General features: G+C 43.7%; 1 protein-coding gene across 5 annotated transcripts in view; it reads left to right on the top strand.

Moving 5' to 3' along the window:
• Positions 1-22,868, top strand: part of LOC140210713 (meckelin-like) — a 211,378-nt gene that overhangs the window by 37,404 nt on the left and 151,106 nt on the right. For 3 of the 5 annotated variants that reach the window (XM_072279933.1, XM_072279931.1, XM_072279930.1), the window contains exon 2: positions 22,257-22,339. In XM_072279933.1, the coding sequence (XP_072136034.1) occupies positions 22,257-22,339 (83 nt within the window). Of the gene's footprint in view, positions 1-5,708; positions 5,965-22,256; positions 22,340-22,868 lie in introns of those variants that run through there. The other 2 variants (XM_072279934.1, XM_072279932.1) reach the window with 1 other exon arrangement.

The following is a 22,868-nucleotide window of genomic DNA, read 5'->3' as shown; positions in this document are numbered from 1 at the left end:
GAGGAACTCAACAGGTCAGGCAGCATCTATGGAAAGGAGTAAACTGTCAAAATTTTGAGCGGAAGCCATTCATCAGGACTGGTGAAGGGTGTCGGTGTGGAAGGCATTGATCATGCAGATAGCCGGAGGCTTTTTCCCAGGGGTGAAATAGCTAACATGAGGGGGCGTAGTTTTAAAGGTGCTTGGAAGTAGGTACGAGGGGCATGGTAGAGGTAAGTTTTTCACACAGAGAGTGGGAGGTGCGTGGAATGCACTGCCAGCGAAGGTGGTAGAGGCGGATACGATAGGGTCTTATAAGAGCCTCTTAGATAGGTACACGGAGCTTAGAACAATAGAGGGCAATGCACTAGGGAAAGTCTAGGCAGTTTCTAGAGTAGGTTACATGGTCAGCACTACACTGTGGGCTGAAGGAACTGTAATGTGCTGTAGATTTCTTTGTTCTATGTTCTATATTTATTCCTTCCCGTAGATGCTGCCTGATTCTGCTGAGTTCCTCCAGCATTTAGTGTGTGTCAGTTTGGATTTTCGGCATCTGCATAATCTCCTGTGTGATAATGCAGATTATGATAACAGGCATCAAGTTTAAAGTTTAGCTTTATTTGTCACATGTACATCAAAATAAACAGAAAAATAAGTTGTTTTGCATCATCGACTAACACAGTCCGATGAACTGCTGGAGGCATCCTGCCAGGTCGCCTCACATGCCACAACCTTACTAACCCTAACCTGTACATCTTTGGAACGTGGGTGGAAACTGGAGCACCTGGAGGAAACCCAAGCGGTCACAGGGAGAATGAAAAAACTCCTTTAGACAGCGGCAGGAATTCAAAGTTCAAAGTAAATGTTATTACCAAAGTACATATATATCACCATTCACCTTCATGCGGACATAATCAGGAAATCCATTTAACAGGATCAATGAAAGATCAACCAGAGTGCAGAAGGCAACAAACTGTGCAAATGCAAATATAAATAAATAGCAATAAATAATGAGAACATGAGATAAGGAGTCCTTGACAGTGAGATCATCAGTTGTGGGACCATTTCAATGATGGGGCAAGTGAAGTAGAGTGTAGTTATCCCTGTTTATTCAAGGACCTGATGGTTGAGGGGTAGAAACTGTTCTTGAACCTGCTGGTGCGAGTCCTGATCTCTTGTACCTTCTACCTAATGGCAGCAGCAAGAATTGAACCCCAATTTACAGCTGGCAGTTTGAAGCTCTTCGCTGATTGCCATGCGACCGTGCCTCCTTATGGTATGGCAGAGCTCCTCAAACTGGAAGTTATCATTTATAAATAACTGCATTCTTTATGAAGAACTATACTGTTTATTTATGATGAACTACACTGGCAGAACCAGCATGATCCAGCCCTTTGATGATTTAATCTGGGACAGCAGCCAGTGTCCTGTTGGAATGATGCCGAAGCAGTCAGCATTGTCTTTCATTACCAATGGAACTGAAGACAACATCTGGATGTGTAGTTTATCACGGAAATCTCAAGCGTTCAGTACTCCTCCACAGGCCATTCTGTTTTACAGAATTCTTCCATGTTCAGGAACAATTATTACTCTTCAACCACCAGGCTCCTGAACCAGTGTGGATAGCCTCACTCACCTCAACACTGAATTGATCCCACAACATATGGACTCACTTTCAAGCACTCTGCAACTCATATTCTCAGTATTATTTCTTTATCTATTAATTAATTGTCTATTTGTATTTGCACAGTTTTATCTCCTTTTGCATATTGGTTGTTTGTCGGTATTTGTGTGTAGTTTTTTAGTGATTCTGTTGTATTTCTTTGTTCTACTGTGCCTATAAGAAAATGAATCTCAGGGTAGCATGTACATATTTCAATAATAAATTTACTTTGAGTTTTGTTATTGAGTGAAATTAACTGAATTGATAATGAAAGCTTCATTTGTTTAAAGTGTGTTGTTTCTGCGAAGCCCCCTGAAAATATTATCCTTTGTTGCAGTGAGGTCTGATGGGTGTTAGTCATAATTACAATGCAGTGCTTTCCCTGCTTATAAAATAATCACTATAGTGTATGTGGATTCCAATTCCCTCACAAGTATTTTGGTTAGAAATAACTGTATGTTTCCTTTTTTTAAAAAAAATAAGTTATCAAGATTTCAAATTCTATCAAGATTTAGATAGGAATGTAGTGTAATGAAAGTTCGATGGTGGTGAAGATCTAGAATTAACTCAGACTTGAAATAAAAAAAGATGACACACGTGAAATCCAAAGACAAAATCAGGAAGAGTAGTACTAGCTCAGCATGAGCCTTTTAAGTACAGACTTTCCATGAAGGAATGTGGCAGGCAACAAATTGGCAGTCTAAGTCTTAAAGGGGCAGTGGCAGCTAACCATACTCCAGGGAATTGGAGCACTGAAACTTGGATGCCTGCCACTGTTCAATTGGGACTAAGACGTGTAGGGGGCATGCTTAGTAAGTTTGAAGGTAAAACCAAAATTGAAGGTGTAGTGGACCTAAAGAAGATTGTTTAAGGTTACAACAGGATTTACTGGAAAGTGGGCAAGGAGATGGTAGATGAAATTTAACCTGCACAGGTGTGAAGTGGTGCACTTACCTTTTTCCTTCTCTCTCTAAACGTACCCCTCTAAATGAAGCAAAAAAGAACTGCCAGCAATCTCACAGCATCTGTGGAAGCAAAGGGATGGTTGGCATTCAGTGGAGACCTGCACCAGAACCCGTGATCACAGAAACTTCAGTGCTGATACAGGGTTCAAAGTAAAATTTATTATCACCACACAGAACCCAGAGATTCTTTTCCTGTGGGCATACTTAGCAAATCTATAGAACAGTAACAGTAAACAGGATCAATGAGCAACGAACTGTGCAAATGCAAATATAAATAAATGGCAATAAATAATGAGTATGAAATATTAAGATAGAGTCGTTAAAGTGAGGCCATCGGTTGTGGGAACACCAAAAATAGAAAGAGTTTAGTTATCCCCTTTTGTTCAAGAGCCTGATGGTTGAGGGGTAGTAACTGTTCCTGAACCTGGTGGTGCGAGTCCTGAGGCACCTATCTGATGGCAGCAGCGAGAAAAGAGCATGGCTTGGGTGGTGAGGATCTTTGATGATGGATGCTGCTTTCCTATGGCAACATTCCAGGTCGATGTGCTCCGTGGCTGGGAGACCTTTCCCCATGATGTACTGGGCTGAATCCACTACCTTTTGTAGGATTTCCCACTCAAAGGCATTGGTGTTCCCTTACCGGGACATGATGCAGCCAGTCAGCACATTTTCCACCACACATTTATAGAAGTTTGACAAGAATTTGACAAGATGACATGCCGAATCTCCTCAGACTCCTGAGGAAGAAGAGGTGCTGCCGTGCTTTCTTTGCAATTATATTTATATGATGGGTCCAGGACAGGTCCTCTGAGATAGTGAACCCCAGGTATTCAAAGTTAATGACCCTCTCCACCTCCGATCCTCCAATGAGTGCCGACTCTTGGACCTCTGGTTTCCCTCTCCTGAAGTCTCCAATCAGTTCTTGGTCTTGTTGACATTGAGTGAGAGGTTGTTGTTGTGACGCCACTCAGCCAAACTTTCAGTCTCCCTCCTGAATGCTGATTCATCACCACCTTTGATACAACCCACAACTGTGGTGTCATCAGCAAAACTGTATATGGTGTTGGAGCTGTACTTAGCCACTATCATAGGTGTAAAGCCAGCAGATCAGGGGGCTAAGCACACGTCCCTGTGGTGCTCCAGTGCTGATGGAGATTGAGGAGAAGATCATTTTGTCAATCTGAACTGACTGGGGCCTGCAATTGAGGAAATCCAGGATTCAATTGCACAAGGGGGTATTGAGGCCCAGGTCCTGGGGTTTATTGATTAGTTTTTAAGGGATGATGGCATTAAATGTTGAGCTGTAATTGATAAAGAGCATCCTGATGCATGCATCTTTGCTGTCCAGGTGTCCCAGGTTTGTGTGAAGAGCAAATGAGATGACATCTGCTGCAGACCTGTTGCTTCAGTAGGCAGACTGGATGGGATTCAATTCACCACTTATGCTTCAACACCAGGCTCTTTACAACGCAGTGGATGTAAATGCCACTGGGTGACAGTCTTTGAGGCAGGTTACCAAACTCTGCTTGGGCACTGGCACGGTTGAAGCCTGCTTGAAGCAGGTGGGTACCACACACTGCTGGAGCGAGAGGTTGAAGATATCTGTGAACATACCAGCCAGCTGGTCAGCACAGGTCTTCAGTACTCGGCCAGGTACTCCGTCCGGACCAGATGCTTTCCTTGGATTCACTCTCCTGAAGGCAGCCCACACATCATCTTTGGATACTGAGACCAAAGGATCTCAGGAGACATGGGGGTGCAGGATGGTTTCTCCTGTCCTGGTAGTCGAAGTGAGCTTAGAGGGTATTGAGCTCATCTGGCAGCAAAGCTCTACTGTCTCCCAAGTCGCAAGGTTTAACTCTGTAGGAGGTTATGGCATTCAAACCCTGCCACAGCTGTTGAGCATCCGTCGTTGATTCCAGTCTAGCCTGGAATTTCCATTTTGCCCTGGAAATGGCTTTCTGGAGATCATACCTGCACCTCCTGTAGTATTCTTGATCTCCAGGCTTGAAAGCCTCTGATCTGACTCTCATCAAATTCAGGATTTCCAGTGTGGGTCCAACTGTCCCATCTACCTTCCTCCATCAGTCTTCTGAGCTTCTTCATCTTCCAGTACCTGCTGTCTCCTGCCTCCACTAATTGGAGCCCTTTCTGTTTACCCACACTGTTCTCCCAAGGGAAAAAGAGGCTGTAAAATAAGAGAAAAAAAAATCAAAAACTGCAGGAAGAACTCCACCGTTCAGGCAGCTTCTGTGGAGGGAAGTGGACGGTTTACCCAAAATGTGCACCATCCATTTCACTTTTCTGATGCTGCTGGAGCCTCTGAGTCCTGCCTGCTGTCTGTATTTTTTATATTTTACAACCTCTTTCCCTCGTGGGAAACAGTGTGGGTAAACAGAAAGGGTTCACAAACGCAAGAACATCTGCGGATGCTGGAAATCCAAAGCAACACACACAAAATGCTGGAGGAACTCAGCAGGTCAGGCAACATCTATGGAAAAGAATAAACAGTCGACGTTTCGGGTCGAAGCCCTTCGTCAGGACTCGTAACAGAACAAAACAGAAAGCGATTTCCACCTATCATCTCCCAGCACTCCCCCTCCCCGATTTATCTGGCTTCACCCAAAATATTGACTGTCCATTCACTTACATGGACGGAGCCTGAGCTGCCGAGATCCTCCAGCATTTTGTGTGTGTGTCGCTCCATTGTCCCGCATTTTGCCGTTGCTTGCGTCTCCAAATTCAGCGCAAAAGATTTGAGCAACACACAACATTATTGGGGGAATTCAGAAAATCAGGACATCATCTATGAAGGGAAATAAAGAGTTTCCGCCCTGATGAGGGGTCTCCGTTTATTTCTCTTCACAGCAAGTCAGGCAGCAATCTGAGTTCCTTCAGCATTTGGTGCGCGTTGCTCAGGATTTCTTGCATCTGCAGGATCTCTTTTTTCCCGCCTCAAAGTTTTATTGTTTTATGGAGTAAATATGAGACTGGAGCCCAAAAATGTGTCGAGCAAGAAGTCACGTAAAAGGGTTTAGCCTCAGAAAGACGCCCCCGAGGAAGCGGTTGGGCTGGGGATTAGCAGGAGATGTAATCTGACACCGCGACTGGAAACCATAGCCACGCTCTGTACACAGAACGGGGAGCGGAGGAGTGCGGTTTCTCCTCGCTTTCTCCATTGCAGAATGCTGGCCGTGGCCGTGCTGTATGTGGTGCTGGCCGAGATGCGTCCGGGTCTGAACGCGGACAATTCCCTGCCCTTTGTCCAGCCCCAGTCCTGCGCCAGCTCCCACTTCTACGACGTCTCAGCCTTGCGGTGTTCGCCGTGCGGAGCGTCTCTCCGGCGAAGCGCTGATGGTAAGACGCCGGCCTGGTTTCTGCTTTTCCTCTGATGCGGCTGCCCAACTCCTGCTCTGAAGCAATTCATCAGCCGTGTTTTACCACGGCTTTGAATGGCCAGTATTTCACAGAGCAACCCGGTTACTAGTCCACCTGATTGCACTGATTTAGTTTGCAATCCATTTTGTCTAAGAGGCCTAACCGACGTGAAGTGTTGAAACATGATTAAACGATTTGTAAAGATGCTTGGAGAACAATATAACTTTATTTAGGCCATCTTTAGAGTATTTCATGAGGTTTGTGCTCTCCGCATTACAGGCAGGAGGCGGAGATTTTGAAGAATCCTAAGGCCCCCCACCACTAGGGGGTCTTTTCCAATTCACGCAAAATGCTGGAGGAACTCAGCAGGCCAGGCAGCATCTCAGGACTGAAGAAGGGTCTCGGCCCATAATGTCGACTGTTTACTCTCTTCCATAGATGCTACCTGGCCTGCTGAGTTCCTCCAGCATTTTGTGTGTGTTGTTTTGGATTTCCAGCATCTGCAGATTTCCTTGGCCTTATTCTCTTTACTACCAACAGAGGGGAGGTGCAGGAGTCCGAGGACGCACACTCAACGTTTTGGGAACAGCTTCTTCCCCTCCGCAATCAGATTTCTGAGCGGTCCATGAACGCATGGTGTGAACACGACCTCACTATTTTTGCTCTTTTTTTGCACTACATATTTCTACCAACACCCAGACACACACACACATTGTAATTTGTAGTATAGTTTATGTAGTACACTGTACTGCTACTGCAGAACAACAAATTTCACGACATATGTCGATGGTAATAAATCTGATTTTGAGTTGCAGAAGAGGTTCACCAGGATTGTTAACTGGATTAGAGAGTGCTGCCTACAATGTGCAACCTCATAGATTTAGTTTGTTTGGCTAGAGTGATGATCTGACAGAAAAAAAAACTCCAAGAGGCATGGATAGAATACACAGAGCTTTTTCCCCTGGGGTGGAAATATTAAATTCTAGAGGCATAGCTTTAGGGTGAGAGGCTGGGAGTTTATTAGAGATTTATGGCAAATGAGAAAATCTGCAGATGCTGCAAAGCAACACACAGACACAATGCTGGAGGAACTCAGCAGGCCAGGCAGCATCTATGGAAAACAGTAAACTGTACAAGTTTTGGGCAGAAGGCAGGACTGGAGGGGGAAAAAAAAAGCTGAGGAGTAGATTTAAAAGCTGGGTGGAGGGGAGAGAGAAACACAACGTGACAGGTGAAACCTGAATGGGGAAGGATGAAGTAAGGACCTGGGAATTTGATCGGTGAAAGAGATACAGGGCTGGAGAAGGGAGAGTCTGATAGAAGAGGATTGAAGGCCGTGGAAGGAGGAAAAGGGGGGAGGAGCACCAGAGGGAGGTGATGGACGGGCAGGGAGATAAGCTGAGAGAGGGAAAAGGGGATGGGGAATGGTGAAGGAAATTGCCCTGCTAAGTTCCTACAGCATTTCGTGTGTGTTGGAGATTTGTGAGGCAGGTTCTTTATTACTCAAAGTGGTAGGCACCTTGAACGTGTCGCAGGGGAGGTGTTGGTACAAGTTGAGTACCCCTTATCCAAAATGCTTGAGGCCCGAAATGTTTCAGATTTTGGATTTTTTTTTTGGATTTTGGAATATCAAAATCAGAATCAGGTTTAATATCACTGGCATATGTCGTGAAATGTGTTAACTTTAACTTTGCAGCAGCAGTGCAATGCAATACGATTAATATAGAAAAAAATGAATTGCAGTAAAAAAAATATATATATAATAGTTAAGTTAAAATAAATAATGCCAGAACAGAAATAAATTTTAGAGAAGTGGTGAGGTAGTGTTCATGGTATCAAAGCTCATTTAGAAATCAGATGGCAGAGGAGAAGAAACTGTTCCTGAATTTGTGAGTGTGTGCCTTCAGGCTTCTGTACCTTCTTCCTGATGGTAACAATGAAAAGAGGGCATGTCCTGGGTGATGGGGGTCCGTAATAATGTACACCGCCTTTTTGTGGCTCCACTCCTTGAAGATGTCTTGGACACTACGGAGGATGGGGCTGACTAATTTTACAACTGTCTGCAACCTACTTCCATCCTATGCAGTAGCCCCCCCTCCCCCAATCCCAGACAGTGGTGCAGCCAGTCAGAATGCTCTCCACGGTACATCTGTAGAGGTTTATGAGTGTTTTAGGTGACAAACCAAAACTCTTCAAACTCTGAATGAAACATAGCTGCTGTCTTGCCTTCTTTATAGCTGCATCAGTATGTTGTGACCAGGTTAAGTCCTCAGAGATATTGACACCCAGGAACTTGAAGCTGCTCACTTCTGATCCCTCTGTGAGGATTGGTTTGTATTCTCTTATCTTACCCTTTCTGAAGTGCACAATCAGCTCTTTGCTATATTTCACTCCTGTATGCCCTCTTGTACTACCTGAGATTCTGCCAACAATGGTTGTATCATCAGCAAATTTATAGATGGCATTTTAGTTATGCCTAGCCACACAGTCATGGGTATAGAGAGAGTAGAGCAGTGGGATAAGCATATATTCCTGTGGTGCGCCAGTGTTGATTGTCAGTGAGATGGAGTTGCTATTACCAGTCTGCATAGATTGTGGTTGTCTGGTTAGGAAGTCTGGGATCCAGTTGCAGAGGAAGGTACAGAGGCCCAGGTTCTGTAGTTTTTTGATCAGGACTGTGGGAATGATGATGCTGAGCTATAGTTAATAGATAGCATTCTGACGTAGGTATTTGTATTGTCCAAGTGATCCAAGGCCACTTTGAGAGCCATTGAGATCGTGTCTGCCATAAACCTGTTGTGACAGTAGGCAGATTGCAGAGAGTCCATGTCCTTCCTGAGACATGAGTTGTTCCTAGCCATGACCAACTTCTCAAAACGTTTCGTCACTGTAGACAGGAGTGCTACTGAATGGCAGTCATTAAGGCTGCTCTTCTTGGGCACTGGTATAATTGTTGCCCTTTTGAAGCAGGTGGGAACTTCCGACTGTAGCAATGAGAGATTGAAAATGCCTTTGAATACCCCCCAGTTGGCACAAGTTTTCAGAGCCTTACCAGGTACTCCATCAGGGCCTGCCACCTTTCGAGGGTTCACCCTCCTGAAAGACAGCCTGATGATATTTAAAAAGATGGCTTGGGATTGCCATCATTTCCGACTCCGAGTTTATGTACTTCCGGGAAGCAGTCCTTGTCTTACATTTGTTCATCACACGTTTGTACTGATGCAGCCATTCAGCATGTTAGATTTTCATTAACAATGATCTTGGAAAGCTCATCAATGAATTTCGCTGCTGCCTTGTGACCAGCAGACACTTTATCACCATAAATCTTTAAAAAGTTAATGCCGTGCCTTTTCTTTAGTTTCTGCAACCAGCCTGCTGAATAATTATCTTCAACTTTCAGTTCAACATGATAGATCTTTGGTTGCTTCATGGCCGGCATACCATTAATCGGTATATGTTCAAGTCCACTCTTTCAATATACAATCAGTATCTTCATTTTTCACTTTATGCAGTTGTAGCCCCTCTGGGGTGCCTCAGGCTCGCTCAACTCGCTGTCTAGGGAAAGCAGCCCTCGGCCCCGCCAAACTGGGTAATAAAGTTTGTGTGGATACTGTGTGATTGTACCCCACCCCACCAAATAACAGACAAAACAACATATACAATTAATTGATTACAATTTATAGATATTACTGGAACTAAATAATTAATAGAGATAAAATATAAAAGGAAAATAAAAGGCTCCAAACTTACCAAAGTTCAATCTCTTCGTGCACAAACAGCTGGAGCTCCAGTAATGATCCTTTCTTCACCATTCGATCCCCTCTGACCACCTCGACCCGCCACCTGGGACCAACCACGGTGGTCGACCAGACGCTCCACACGAGTCTTGTCTTCGTCTCCTCTCCTCGCCGAAGACCCTGGACCTCAGACTCCGGCTCGGGTCCGCCCTGTCAGCCTGCTCACAGCATCCCGTCCGCTCTCTGTGTCTCCATCGCGCCTTCTCCCCAAAGACCCGTGCATCACAATAGCTTACAGGCACACAAGAAAGAATAACATATATCCCAATTGGTTCGTTTGTTCTCTTATCAATAATATAACCCAAACAAGCTGCTAACGAGAGAACTTTCTCAGCATTTAACATAACAAAGAAGCCATTTTAATTAGGCTATGCAGTAAAAGAAGAAACCCCTTACACAGTGTTTTTCTATTTTTCATTAAATTCTGTTCATTACATATGTGAGGTCACTTCTCAGAACTGCCTGTGGTGCCTTGTGCATCGTCAGGGAAACTTCCCAGCGGATTGTGGAATTTTCCATTTGTGACGTCATGTCAGTGCTCAAAAAAAAGGTTGAATTTTGGGGGTTTTGGAAATTTGGGTAGGGGGTACTCAGCCTGTAGTAGACAAGATAGCAATGTTTAAGAGACACTTAGACAAAGATGTGAACCAGTAAGGGGTGGAGGGGTATAGACCATGGGCAGACAGATTGGAGTAATTTGGATTGGCATCATGCTTTGCTCAGAGGGTCTGTTCTTGTGCTGTATTATTCTGTGTGTATGAATGAAGGTACCTGCTTGGTGGGGAGTCCAAAACAGAAGGGCATGTCAGTAAAGTTAGTGCCAGGGTTATGGCAATGACAAGTGTTAAATTGTTTAAGGAATGTGGGAATCTGAAGCATTTTCTCCTCCCCCCCCACCAAAATAAAGCTAATCAAAAGGAACTGTACTCGCTGCAGTTTGGAAGAATGAGGGTGGATCTCATTGAATCCTGTTGAATATTGAAAGGCCTGTACAGAGTGGACATGGAGAGGATGTTTCCAATGCAGGTTGTGTACCCCTTATCTGAAATGCTTGGGGCCAGAAATGTTTTGGATTGTGGATTTTTTAGGATTTTGGAATATAAAATGAGATAGCTTGTGATCGCCATCATTTCCGACTCTGAAATGTGCTACCAGTAAGCAGTCGATGTCTTACACTTGTTCATCACACATATGTACTTAACAGTAAAAATTATGCCATACCATTAGTATAATGAAAATCTAATGTGTGCGGGGTAACAAAAGCAGCACAGCAGTATCGGGAGAAGACCAGAATGATCTGTTGAACAACAACAAACAATGGTAGGCTATCAGTCTCAACCTATGATGCTGTGTTTGATTAAAAGGTTACAGCACATTGTGTATGTGTTTTACCTTTTTGTAGGTTTTATATAAGGTATAAAAATAATCATCATTATAGACTTGTTCCAGTGGGCACGTGGCCAAGTGGTTAAGGCATTGGACTAGCGACCTGAAGGAGAATGAAGACTTTCCAGGCGCAGATCCATGGTCTCGCAAGACTAACTGATGCCTGAAAAGTCTTGTTCTGGTGTAGGATTTTCATCAGCGATGCTGTAGAAGTTTAATGCTATTATACTAGGTATAGAAACAATCAGCATCGTAGACTTGTTCTGGGGCTAGATTTTCATGAACAACAGATGCTTTAAAAATTTAATGTTGTGCCTTTTCCTAAATTTATGCAACCAGCCAGCTGAATATTCACAATTGCCTTCAATTTTTAGTTCACCGTGATAGATTTTTGCTTGTTTCATGATCAGCATAATGTTAAGTGGCATATGTTCACTCCAAAGCTGATGATACATGATCGAGATCTTCATCTTTCACTTTATGCAGTGTTTTTTTATTTTTGTTAACTTTCTGTTCATTACATATGTGAGGCAACTTCTCGGAACTGTCTGTGGTGCCTGCGCATCACCTAGGAACCTTTCCAGCATCTTGTTGAATTCTCCATTTGGGACATAATGTCAGCGCTCCAAAAAAATTCAAATTTCGGTGCTTCTCAGATTTTGGAATTTCCGATAAGGGGTACTCAATCTGTATTAGGAGAGTCTAGGACCAGAGGGCGTAGCCTCAGAGAACAAGGACATCCCTTTGGAACAGAGGTGGGGAGGAATTTCTTTAGCCAGAGGGCAGTGAATCTGTGGAATTTACTGCCAAAGATGTCCGTGGAGATCAAGTCATTGGGTATATTTAAAGAGAAGGTTGGTTGGTTCTTGACTGATAATGGAGTCAAAGGCTATGAGGGGGAAGGCAAGCAAATTGTGTTGAGAGGGAATATAAATCAGCTACAGTTGAATAATGGAACAGACTCAAAGGGCTGACAGACGTAATTCTGCTCTTTTCTTATGGTCTAAAAGAACTGTAGATTATGGAAATATGAAGTAAGGATAAGATATGCTGGAAATACCCAGTATGTCAGGCAATACCTGTGGAAAAGGAAAAAGTTATTGTTTCAGGTCTGAAATGGAAGTATCTCAGACATGAAACTTAACTCTGTTTCTCTCTGCATAGATTCTGCCTGACATGCTGAGTGATTCCAGTATTTTTCCTCAAATGCAAGGTTAATTAAAAATTTAACCCTGAGATATATAGATTAAAAAAATTTTTGAACTGGTTAATAAGAGATTGGAAGCCAAGCTGTGCAATGGGATCTCAAAAAGCCTCTTGAGACAGTGATATGAATATGACACCAAGCCCCTACACTGTTTAAAATGGGTTAACATTCCTGATGTGAAGATGTTTAAGTTATTCTTTCAAACACGGGGAAATCTGCAGATGCTGGAAATTCAAGCAACACATATCAAAGTTGCTGGTGAACGCAGAAGGCCAGGCAGCATCTCTAGGAAGAGGTACAGTCGATGTTTCGGGCTGAGACCGTCGTCAGGACTAACTGAAAGAAGAGCTGGTAAGAAGAGCTTAGCTCTTCTTTCAGTTAGTCCTGACAAAGGGTCTTGGCCCGAAACATCAACTGTACCTCTTCCTAGAGATGCTACCTGGCCTGCTAAGTTATTCTTTTGTATTTTTAGGTTTGAAGTTACAAATAAACCTTGTAGGTGTTTATGGTATCTTTATTTGTTCCTCCTACTGGTAAAAAGTTTGAAGTTGCACAAGGTGTCCATGTTCTTGAGAAGCCAAAATGTGAATGTATGTGCTATGCGGAACACATTGACCAAACCGCTGGTCTTTTAATATCTTTCAGTGAGTCTAGTTAAATAGACTGGGGACATTTTGGCAACAGCAAAGGTGCTTATAAAAATGTAGTTTGATGCTGTTGTCGTCCATGCAAGATTGGCACTTCTAGTTTGAGAAGCATCACTTCTAGTATGATCCAAGTAGCACTGTTTAATATACCTCCCTCAAACTTTCTCTTAGTTCATCTTGTTCAAGATTCCAGGAGTTGTGATCCTTCCAGAAATTAGTCAGTGCTCAACCCACAGATTCTGCCTCATTTGCAAATTTTCCTGTTTTTATTTTTGATTTCCAGCTTCTGTAGGTTTTGATTTTCAAAATTTGACCCTTGTTTAATTATGTGATTTTTTAAAAATTCTGAAACAGACTTTTTTGAATTCTGGGATATAAACTGCTTCTTTAATGTCTCATTGAAACAGTCCACTAACCCTCCAGGCTTCATGGCAGCCACCATCACTCCAGTGCCCAAGACAGCGATGGTAATTGACCCAAACAATTACTGCAAATATGCTTTAAGCAGTTGGTGATGGATTGTTGGTAACTCCACCTTCCAGTTATGTTGGACTCTTTCTAATTCGCCAACCACACAAACTGGTCCGCTGATGATGCCATAGCCTCAGCCCTCCACTCCATCCTGTCCCACCTAGAAAACGATGCCTCATCTACCAGGATGTTGTTCATTGACTTCAGCTCAGCATTTAACCTGACCGCCCCTCAGAGGCTGGTGGGTAAACTGGCCTCGTTGGGACTCAGCACTCCTCTCCGTAACTGGATTTTGGACTTCTTGATGGAAAGACCCCAGTCAGTCAGAGTTGGCATCAACATCTCAAGCTCTTATCACGCTGGTGTCCCCCAGGGCTGTGTGGGCAGTGCACTGCTGACTCACAATTGTACTGTCAGATTCAGCTCAAACCACATCGTCCAGTTAGCTGATGATACTACAGTGGTCGGCCTCATCAGCAACAATGATGAGTGGGCATACAGAGAGCAGGTAGAGAAGCTTGACAAATGGCAAGAGAACAGCAACTTGAGTCTCAACGTGGGCAAGACAAAAGAGGTGATTTTGGACTTCAGGAAGGCACAAGTTGACAACTCTCCATTGCACATGATTGGTTTTATTGAGTGTGGGAAGAGCACAAAGTTCCTTGATGTGCGCTTAATGGACAATCGAACCTGGACCCACAGCACCTCCTCACTAGTGGAGAAGACACAGCACAATCTACACTTCCTGAGCAGTTTGAGGTGCTTAAGGCTTCCTACGCCCATTCTAGAACTTCCTGCCAGTGCATTCTCAAGGGTGTCCTGTCTGGCTGCGTCATTGTGTCGTATGGGAGCTGCAAGGCATCGGAATGCTGGACCCTACAGAGGACGGTAAAAACCACTGATAGGATCACTGGGGTCTTTTCTGTGACATTTACCAGGAGCGTTGCAGATGAAGGGTCCAATGCATAGCTGAGGATCTCTGTCACCCATCCCACAACCCCTTTAGCCTAGTATCATCAGAGGTACAGGAGCATCTGGACTAGGACTGTCAGAAAGGGGAACAGCTTTTTCCCCTGAGCTCTGAGACTAATGAATACCCTGCTACCTCCAAGGTCTTGTCACTAGGGCAGCGAGCTGTTCACAGGTAGTCCTAATGATGTGTCTCAGCCTGGAACATTGACTGTTTATTCATTTCTATAGATGCTGCCTGACCTGCTGAGTTCCACCAGCATTTTGTGTTTGTTGCTCTGGATTTGCAGCATCTGCAGAATCTCTCTGTTTGCGGTTGTGTGTGTTACTGTGGAATGTTTACCTGTGTTATGCACTGCATGCCTTTTGATTTGTATTTTGTTAACTTATTTATGGTAACATTTAGTTCTTTGTGCTATCTGTGATATATGTTTTGTGGGTGCACTGTAACTGGGAGGCATGTTGTTTCATCTGGTTGTATATCCTGTACTGTGCAAAGTCTGGAGCACATATATATAGCTAAGCTACCTAAGAATTTTGCACAGTGCTGTATTTGTCGATGTGGAGCAGAGAGTGAGTTTGCAGATCTGACGGGAGTAGAGGATGTTAAGAATGGCAAGGGTGGAGCATTGTGAGATGGGTGTGGAACAGGTGACAGAGAAGGAGTGCCAGGGCCAGGGTAGGCGCGGGTGGGTTGGTGCGAGTGCAGACACACCCAGCCCTGAGATACCAGACAAGGTCATTTGATTCCAAACAATTGGTTTATTGATCATTACAGAATATCTGTCTGTTGCTTCCCACTTCCTCCCCTCTCCCTTCTCCCTTTCCCAACCATGATTCTTCTCTCCCTGCCCCCCTTCCCACTCCCTCAATCCGCAGTAGAGACCCATATCAGAGTCAGGTTTATCATCACTCACATATGTCATGAATTTTTTTTTTGTGGCAGCAGTACAGTGCAATATATGAAATTATTATGGCACTGTGCAAAGTCTTAGGCACCCTACCTATATATATGTGCCTAAAAATTTTGCATAGTACTGTATCTACAGTCAGGTGACAATATAATTGAACCTGAACAGCAGAATTCAATTACTGCGTACACAGAATGATATAGCACAGGAAGAGGCCATTCGGCCCACAGGGTTGTGCCAAACCAGCTAAAAAGCAAATCAAAAACACCCAAACACTAATCCCTCCCACCTACACAATGTCCATATCCCTCCATTTTACTTACGTCCATGTGCCTATCCAGACGCCTCCTAAAAGCCTCTAATGTATTTGTCTGTACCACCATACCAGGCAGTGCACTCAGGCATCCACTGTGGACTCTGAGAAAAATACTTACCCTCACAACCCCTTTGACTTACCCCTTCTCATCTTCAATGCATGCCCTGAGGTATGAGAGACCCTAACTATGGGAAACAGGTACTTTCTGTTCACTCTACCTGTGCCTCTCATAATCTTGTAAACCTCTATCCAATCTCCCCTCAGCCTCTGGCACTCCAAAGAATACAGCCCAAGTTTATCCAGCCTCTTGTGATAGCACATGCCCTCGAAACCGGGCACCATCCTGGCACTAAGTTGGACGTCAGACTCAGATAAATGTGCACTTGAAGTGAAAGGTTACACTCGGAAGCTTTCTAACCTGACAGAATATAAACGATGAAACTTTATTTTTCTGTGATAAATAATGTAGAAGTTAGGCATGAGTATTTTCATTTGGTGTAATAGAATGCAGTGTACTAGCTGACTGATTATATTTGGAGATGCTGAAAACATGACGAGATAGAAAAGGCATATCAGGGGCCACCGGGAGTGGAAATGTGACTCTGAAACCATATTGAATGGAGAGAAGAGCCAAATGGCCTGCCCCTACTCTGGATTTTGTATCCAAATAAACCACAGCCATAAATATCCTGTTATTAGTTCATGCTGTTTGTGCTGCTGTCAATGTCTAATCCTCTACAGTATAAACTTTAAAGTTACCAGTCTCATTCTTTATCTGGATTATTTGCTTTCTTTTTGAAAGTATTACATCAACGTTACTGACTGACATGTTAAATACATTTAATTTTTTCCCATGTAGAAAGTGATTGGCATTTGAATCTTACATGATATTATCTTTATGCAGCATTCCACTGAGCTAGAAATTTATGATCATTTAATCTGCTCCATTTCTGTGCAGTTTTTAACTTGGACTTCTCTACCTTTGCAAAGTATCTGATTTCTTTGAACCAACACCAATATCTCACTGGTACCAAGAGTAAGGCTTTTAGCAGCTCGACATTGTTTCTGTGAGGAAGCCAATGTATTTTACACTGTGGATGGAATGGGTACCTCAGGGAAACAAGTGCTTTGCTGGAAAGGCCTACATGGTCCTTCTGACAGCTCCCTCATGTCCCTCTAGTTACTGAACAGCAGGCACAGTAATGGAGTGTCATGTATATCATCTGCTTAATTTCTTACTTCATCACCCCTGCTGGGGCACAGGCCACCGACAGTAGCTTGCTGGAGTCCTCAGACCCAAGCCAGTCTTTTGAGTTGTCTTTAGGTGCAGCACATCTTTGAGGATCCTTGCTCTCCCAGGAATGAGGACTTGGAGCATCTGTTGGCGTTTCTGTAGCGCTGTCTTTTTATGTGTTGGAGTTGCTATCCCTGTGCCCAACCCTCTTTTTCACAGCTGATCTTGGGACCATCCATGGTGGAGTTGTATGCCTCCTGCCTTGGAGCAAAATTGTTGTGGGTGAGGAGGGGAGGAGTGGAATTAGAATTGGTTTATTATTGTCACATGTACCAAGTTAAAGTGAAAAGCTTGTCTTGCATATTGTTCATACAAATCAAATTGTTATACAGTACAATGAGGTGAAACAAGGTAAAACAATAACAATGCAGAATAAAGTGTAACAGCTACAGAGAAAGTGCAGTGCAGGTAGACCACAAGGTGTAAGATCATAACGAGGTAGATTGTGAGATCAAGAATCTATTTTATCCTACCAGGATATCAATATTCAATATCAACAGATAGAAACCGTCCATTAACCTGGTGGTACGTGCTTTTAGGCTTTTGTATCTTCTGCCTGATGGGAGAAGGGAGAATGTCTGGGGTCAGAGGGGTCTTTGATAATGGTGGCTGCTTTACTGAAGCAGTGAGAAGTGTAGACAGAGTCTATGGAGCGGAGGCTGGTTTCTATAATGTGCTCATCTGTGGGAATGGGTTGTGGAGAGCGGGAAAATGTGGGGATGATGTGAAGGGGATGGTTATGGAGTGAGAGATTGATAAAGGGGGGTTATGGAGTGAGAGATTGATGAAGGGGGTGTTACGGAGTGAGGGATTGATGAAGGGGGTGTTACGGAGTGAGGGATGAAGGGGGTTAGGATTACGGAGTGAGGGATCGGTGAAGGGGGTTAGGGTTACAAAGTGAGGGATTGATGAAGGGGGTTAGAGTTATGGAGTGAGGGATTGATGAAGGGGGTTAGGGTTACGGAGTGAGGGATGAAGGGGGTTAGGATTATGGAGTGAGGGATTGATGAAGGGGGTTAGGGTTACAAAGTGAGGGATTGATGAAGGGGGTTAGAGTTATGGAGTGAGGGATTGATGAAGGGGGTTAGGGTTACGGAGTGAGGGATGAAGGGGGTTAGGATTATGGAGTGAGGGATTGATGAAGGGGGTTAGGGTTACAAAGTGAGGGATTGATGAAGGCGGTTAGGATTATGGAGTGAGGGATTGATGAAGGGGGTTAGGGTTACAAAGTGAGGGATTGATGAAGGGGGTTAGAGTTACGGAGTGAGGGATTGATGAAGGGGGTTAGGGTTACGGAGTGAGGGATGAAGGGGGTTAGGATTGTGGAGTGAGGGATTGATGAAGGGGGTTAGGGTTACGGAGTGAGGGATCGGTGAAGGGGGTTAGGGTTACAGAGTGAGGGATTGATGAAGGGGGTTAGAGTTACGGAGTGAGGGATTGATGAAGGAGGTTAGGGTTATGGAGTGAGGGATCGGTGAAGGGGGTTAGGGTTACAGAGGAGTGAGGTATTGATGATGGAAGCAGCATGCTTGTTTCCTGATGAGTTTATTCTTTTATCATTAGTAGTAGTGTGATCACTGGAGACGATATGATGTTCTGTTGACAGGTTTTTCCCCTAATGGAGAATGTATGTGCGTGAATTTGTTTAATGGTGGGGGGAGGCTGATTCACGGGCAGCCACCACAGAGTCCTTGACACATTGGCTATGCAGTGCAGGACGACTGGGGACCCTCCACTGCTACAGCCTTCCTTCACCTTCGCTGCCGTTGTGATGTGTCATCATCTTCCGCCAGCTCCAGCGTTGAGGTCTTGGTTGGATCGATTTTTGTCTGGATCCTCCCCCCTTGACTTTACCGCCGTGGGTGACCCTACTAGGAGCTAAGCTCTGGATGGCATTGCTCTTGAGATCTCCAGAACTCAGAAGCCTCTCCACCACAACAAGGTGACGAACCTCAGAGAAAAAGCTGATGATGAAAATATTTGTGGGACCAGATCTCTGACCGGTCTTAACCATGGTTAACAGCCAGATACCATATCAGGGTAACTTGGATGGTGAGTGAAGGGTGTTGGCATAAGTTTAAAAAAACATGGCAGTGGAAGATTTTGAATGTTTGTTATGAAATCTATTTGAATAGTGCTTATAGACATGATTTTGGAAACAGGAAGTTCATCCATTTCCCTGAAGTCCTGCCTTTAAACAAAAAAATTGCCAAGGAAGGAAAAATGACCCCTGACAGGGAGCAAAATTAAAAATGACAGGGAAAAACAAATCAAGACCTAATTATATTATAATCTCATTCAAAATGTAACATCCTATCAGAATCAAGTTTAATATCACCAGCACATGTCATGAAATTTGTTAACTTGGCGGCAGCAGTTCAATGCAATATGTGGTAAATGTAGAAAAAAATCAGTCACTGGAACAATATATATATGTATATTCAATAGTACAATTAAAAATAGTGCAAAACCAGAAATAAAAAAGATGAGGTTGTGTTCATGGGTTCAATGTCCATTTAGAAAACAGAAGGCAGAGGGGAAGAAGCTGTTCCTGAATTGTTGAGTGTGTGCCTTCAGGCTTCTGTACCTCCTTCCTGATGGTAACAATGTCCCAGGGATAGGGACCTTGATATTGGATGCCACCCTTCTGAGGCTCCTCTCCTTGAAGATGTCTTGGATACTACAGAGGCTAGTACCCATGATGGAGCTGACTAATTTTACAACTTCCTGCAGATTCTTTCGATCCTGTACAGTAGCTGCCCCTCCCCCATACCAGACAGCGATGCAGCCTGTCAGGATGCTCTCCATGGTACATCTGTGGAAGTTTTCGAGTTTAGCGTTCTCTTGGTTCTTGGCATTGAAGTGCCAAGTAGGTTGCATCCAATGGTAACTGGATGGCAATGGATGTTGCTATTAAAACTTACCTCATTGCATTTGGTCGGAATATCTAAATCTCAGGAAGTTCACTGTAATGCTTATGTATCATTTGTGTCCCAGGTAGGGAGGACTTGTGAAGGTCAAATAGACTGCCTGCAATTCACAGAAACTGGATTTCCATTAATACAGTGAGAGTAATATGAATGGATGGTGCACCTAGATCATTAAGCTGTGAAGAGAGAGACTGAGGAACTCAAATGATCAATTTTATCAAATTGCCTTCGCGATTCAGTCTTTTAAGTTAATGACCTTGAGTTGCTGAATTCTGAGAATGGAAATGGGGGAAGTGAAAAGAGCGAGAATGAGGAAGCAGAAAGAGTAGGTACATATGAGATTTATATATTACATATTAGATTTTGCTGCTAAGTATTCCTTTGCTGCTTAAACATTTATTAACCTGCATTATTAACTTTGTGCATTCAGCCTCCAGCAATTACTCATATTGAAGCAATTCAGTTAAGTAGTCTCTGCTGTGGAAGGAAAATGATCAAGTATTTTTTCTCTTGTGTTTATTAACATTGTACATTTGATTAGTTTCTCTTAGAGAAGATTAATCTACAGCCAATCATCAATCATTTTAGTAAATGTCAACTTGGTGATAAAATGGTGACGTTGCTGGTCATAGGACCTGAGACACTTGAAAAATTGGTGGGTCTGTCTGCTGGCATCATGAGCCCCAGATGGGATCTTGTGTGATGACATTGTAAAGGTTCTGCAAGGACATGTTAATCTGGTGCCTGAAGATGGCACGTGCAGTCAGGGACCAGAGGAAAAGGAGATAAAAGAGATTCTGCGGATGATGGAAATTTGGATTACCGCACACAAAATGCTGGAGGAACTCAGCGTGTCAGGCAGCACTATAGGGAGGAATTAAACTGTCGATGTTTCAGGTGGAGACCCTTCATCAGGACTGGAAAGAAAGGGGGAGAAGAAGCTAGAATAGAAGAGTAGAGGAAGCAACAGGATCTAGTGGGTGATGCGTGAATTCAGGTGGGGGAGGGTAGAAAGGCATGAGCATAGATTTCTCTTGCCCCTTGTTGTCTCTTATCCCTGCAATTCTGTAAATGAGAATAGTGGGAAAGCAGTGGATCAGGTATGTGCCCAGGGCAGAAAAGCTGCAAAAGGTGAGTCTTTGACCCACAAATGAGGAACACTGTTTAAGTATTGCTCTAAGTGGGACTTGAACCCACAGCTTTTGAACTCAGAAGCAAAAGTGCTGACCGTTCATTCCAGATAGCCCAGCTCCACCTTTCTTGGACAGTTTCCGAGAGGTCTTCTGCACAGGCCTGCGTAAGAAGGTGAGCTTGAGACTGGAAGCCTGGGGGTGTCTGCCCTTTCAGATTACAAGGATATCGGTGGGCTGAAAAGCTGGTGGAGGGAATACCTTTCCTGGTCTTGTAGCCCTGAAGTCTCCTTTGTTGGATCTGCAGATGGTACTGTCTAGAAAGTTCTTTGGAAATCAAGAGAGAGCCGCAAATCTTGTGGCTTTTTGTTAGCTTTTTTTGTTAGCTGTTCGTGGCAATTAAATAGCATTAAAACCTTGCAGCCGGGAATTGACTGTGACTGTAACCAACTCCCCCTATCGCAGGTAAGGAGGGAAAAGAAAACAAATCTCTGAGTAAAAAAACCTTGACTCATAGTTGAGCTTCATATCGGAAACTAGTTTAAACTAGGTAGATGAGGAAATTAACATAGAACAGTACAACCCTGTGCAGGCTATTTAGCCCACAATGTTGTGCCAACCTTTTAAGCTATTCCAAGATCAATCCAACCCTTCCTTCCCACATAGCTCTCTATTTTCCTTTCATCCTTGTGCCTATCTAAGGTTCACTTAAATGTCCGTAATGTATCTGCCATTATCACCACCCCTGGCAGTGTGTTTCATGTGCCTACCACTCTCTGTGTTTAAAAAAAAGACCTACCTTTGACATCCCCCTAATCACTCCATTCACTTTAAAGTATGTCCTTTCGTGTTGGCCATTGCCTCCCTGGGAAAATCACTGTCTGTCCACTCCATCAATGCCTCTTATCAACTTCTATGCCTCTAGCAAGTCACTTTTCATCCTCCTGCAAATTCAGCAGGCCAAATGGCCTATTTCTGCTCCTGAATATGAATACATTGAATAGGAATAAGTTCTCTCCTTGCAAATGGTGGTAAGATCAGTTCCTGTGATAGAGTGATGTGGCCTTAGTGGGCCCAGAAGAGAATGGGTAGAGGGGTTGATAGAAAGAAGAATAGCTGATCAAGTGCACTGAGTTGGCCCTCTCCTGCTCGAAATAAAGATGGCTCACAGGCAGGTTTAGCTTACCAATAATTCTGTTTGTTTCTACTCCAGGACTCCGCTGTATCTGTAAGGATGGTTATGCCATGATCAACACTGGATCACCTTTAGCACAGTGCATTCCATGCAGCCAAGATGTAAGTAACCGAAGGAAAATGAGTCACTCAGTCCTCACCATTCAACTTGCTGGGCTTAGTGGGTTTTAGACTGCATGGGAAATTTGGTGTACAGAGTAAGCCCCCAGGACATCACTGCCTTAAAAAGTGGAGGCAAAACCTCACTTCAAAAAGTAAATGCCTGGATCAGGTCCTGAGACGATGTTAATCAGAGGCCTATGGACCTAAAGCCCAGAAGTGTCCGTTTCTGGCTGGGGTGCACACAGTGACCCAAAACAGACTCCTTCCTTGCTGCAAATATCTAATTCTTTGAGTTTAATGGCAAAGTGCTTTGTCGTGATCCTCACTTATTGGAATATCATCACTCCAGAGTAAATATTTGAACAAGCACTCAGCTATAGCAGTCAACTTGATGGCTTGTCCATCCTTCATCTTCAATTTTAGCACTTTGCAAGACCTTAAAAATTACCATAAGTTGCAATAAAAATAAATAGATTTCTCTTTCATGCTATTAATTTATTTACTTTTTATTGTAACTTATAATAATTTT

The sequence above is a fragment of the Mobula birostris genome, chromosome 15 (assembly GCF_030028105.1).
Source record: "Mobula birostris isolate sMobBir1 chromosome 15, sMobBir1.hap1, whole genome shotgun sequence".
NCBI lineage: Eukaryota > Metazoa > Chordata > Chondrichthyes > Myliobatiformes > Myliobatidae > Mobula > Mobula birostris.
Note: the sequence above shows the minus strand (reverse complement) of the source record. Positions and strands in the feature narration are given on the sequence as shown.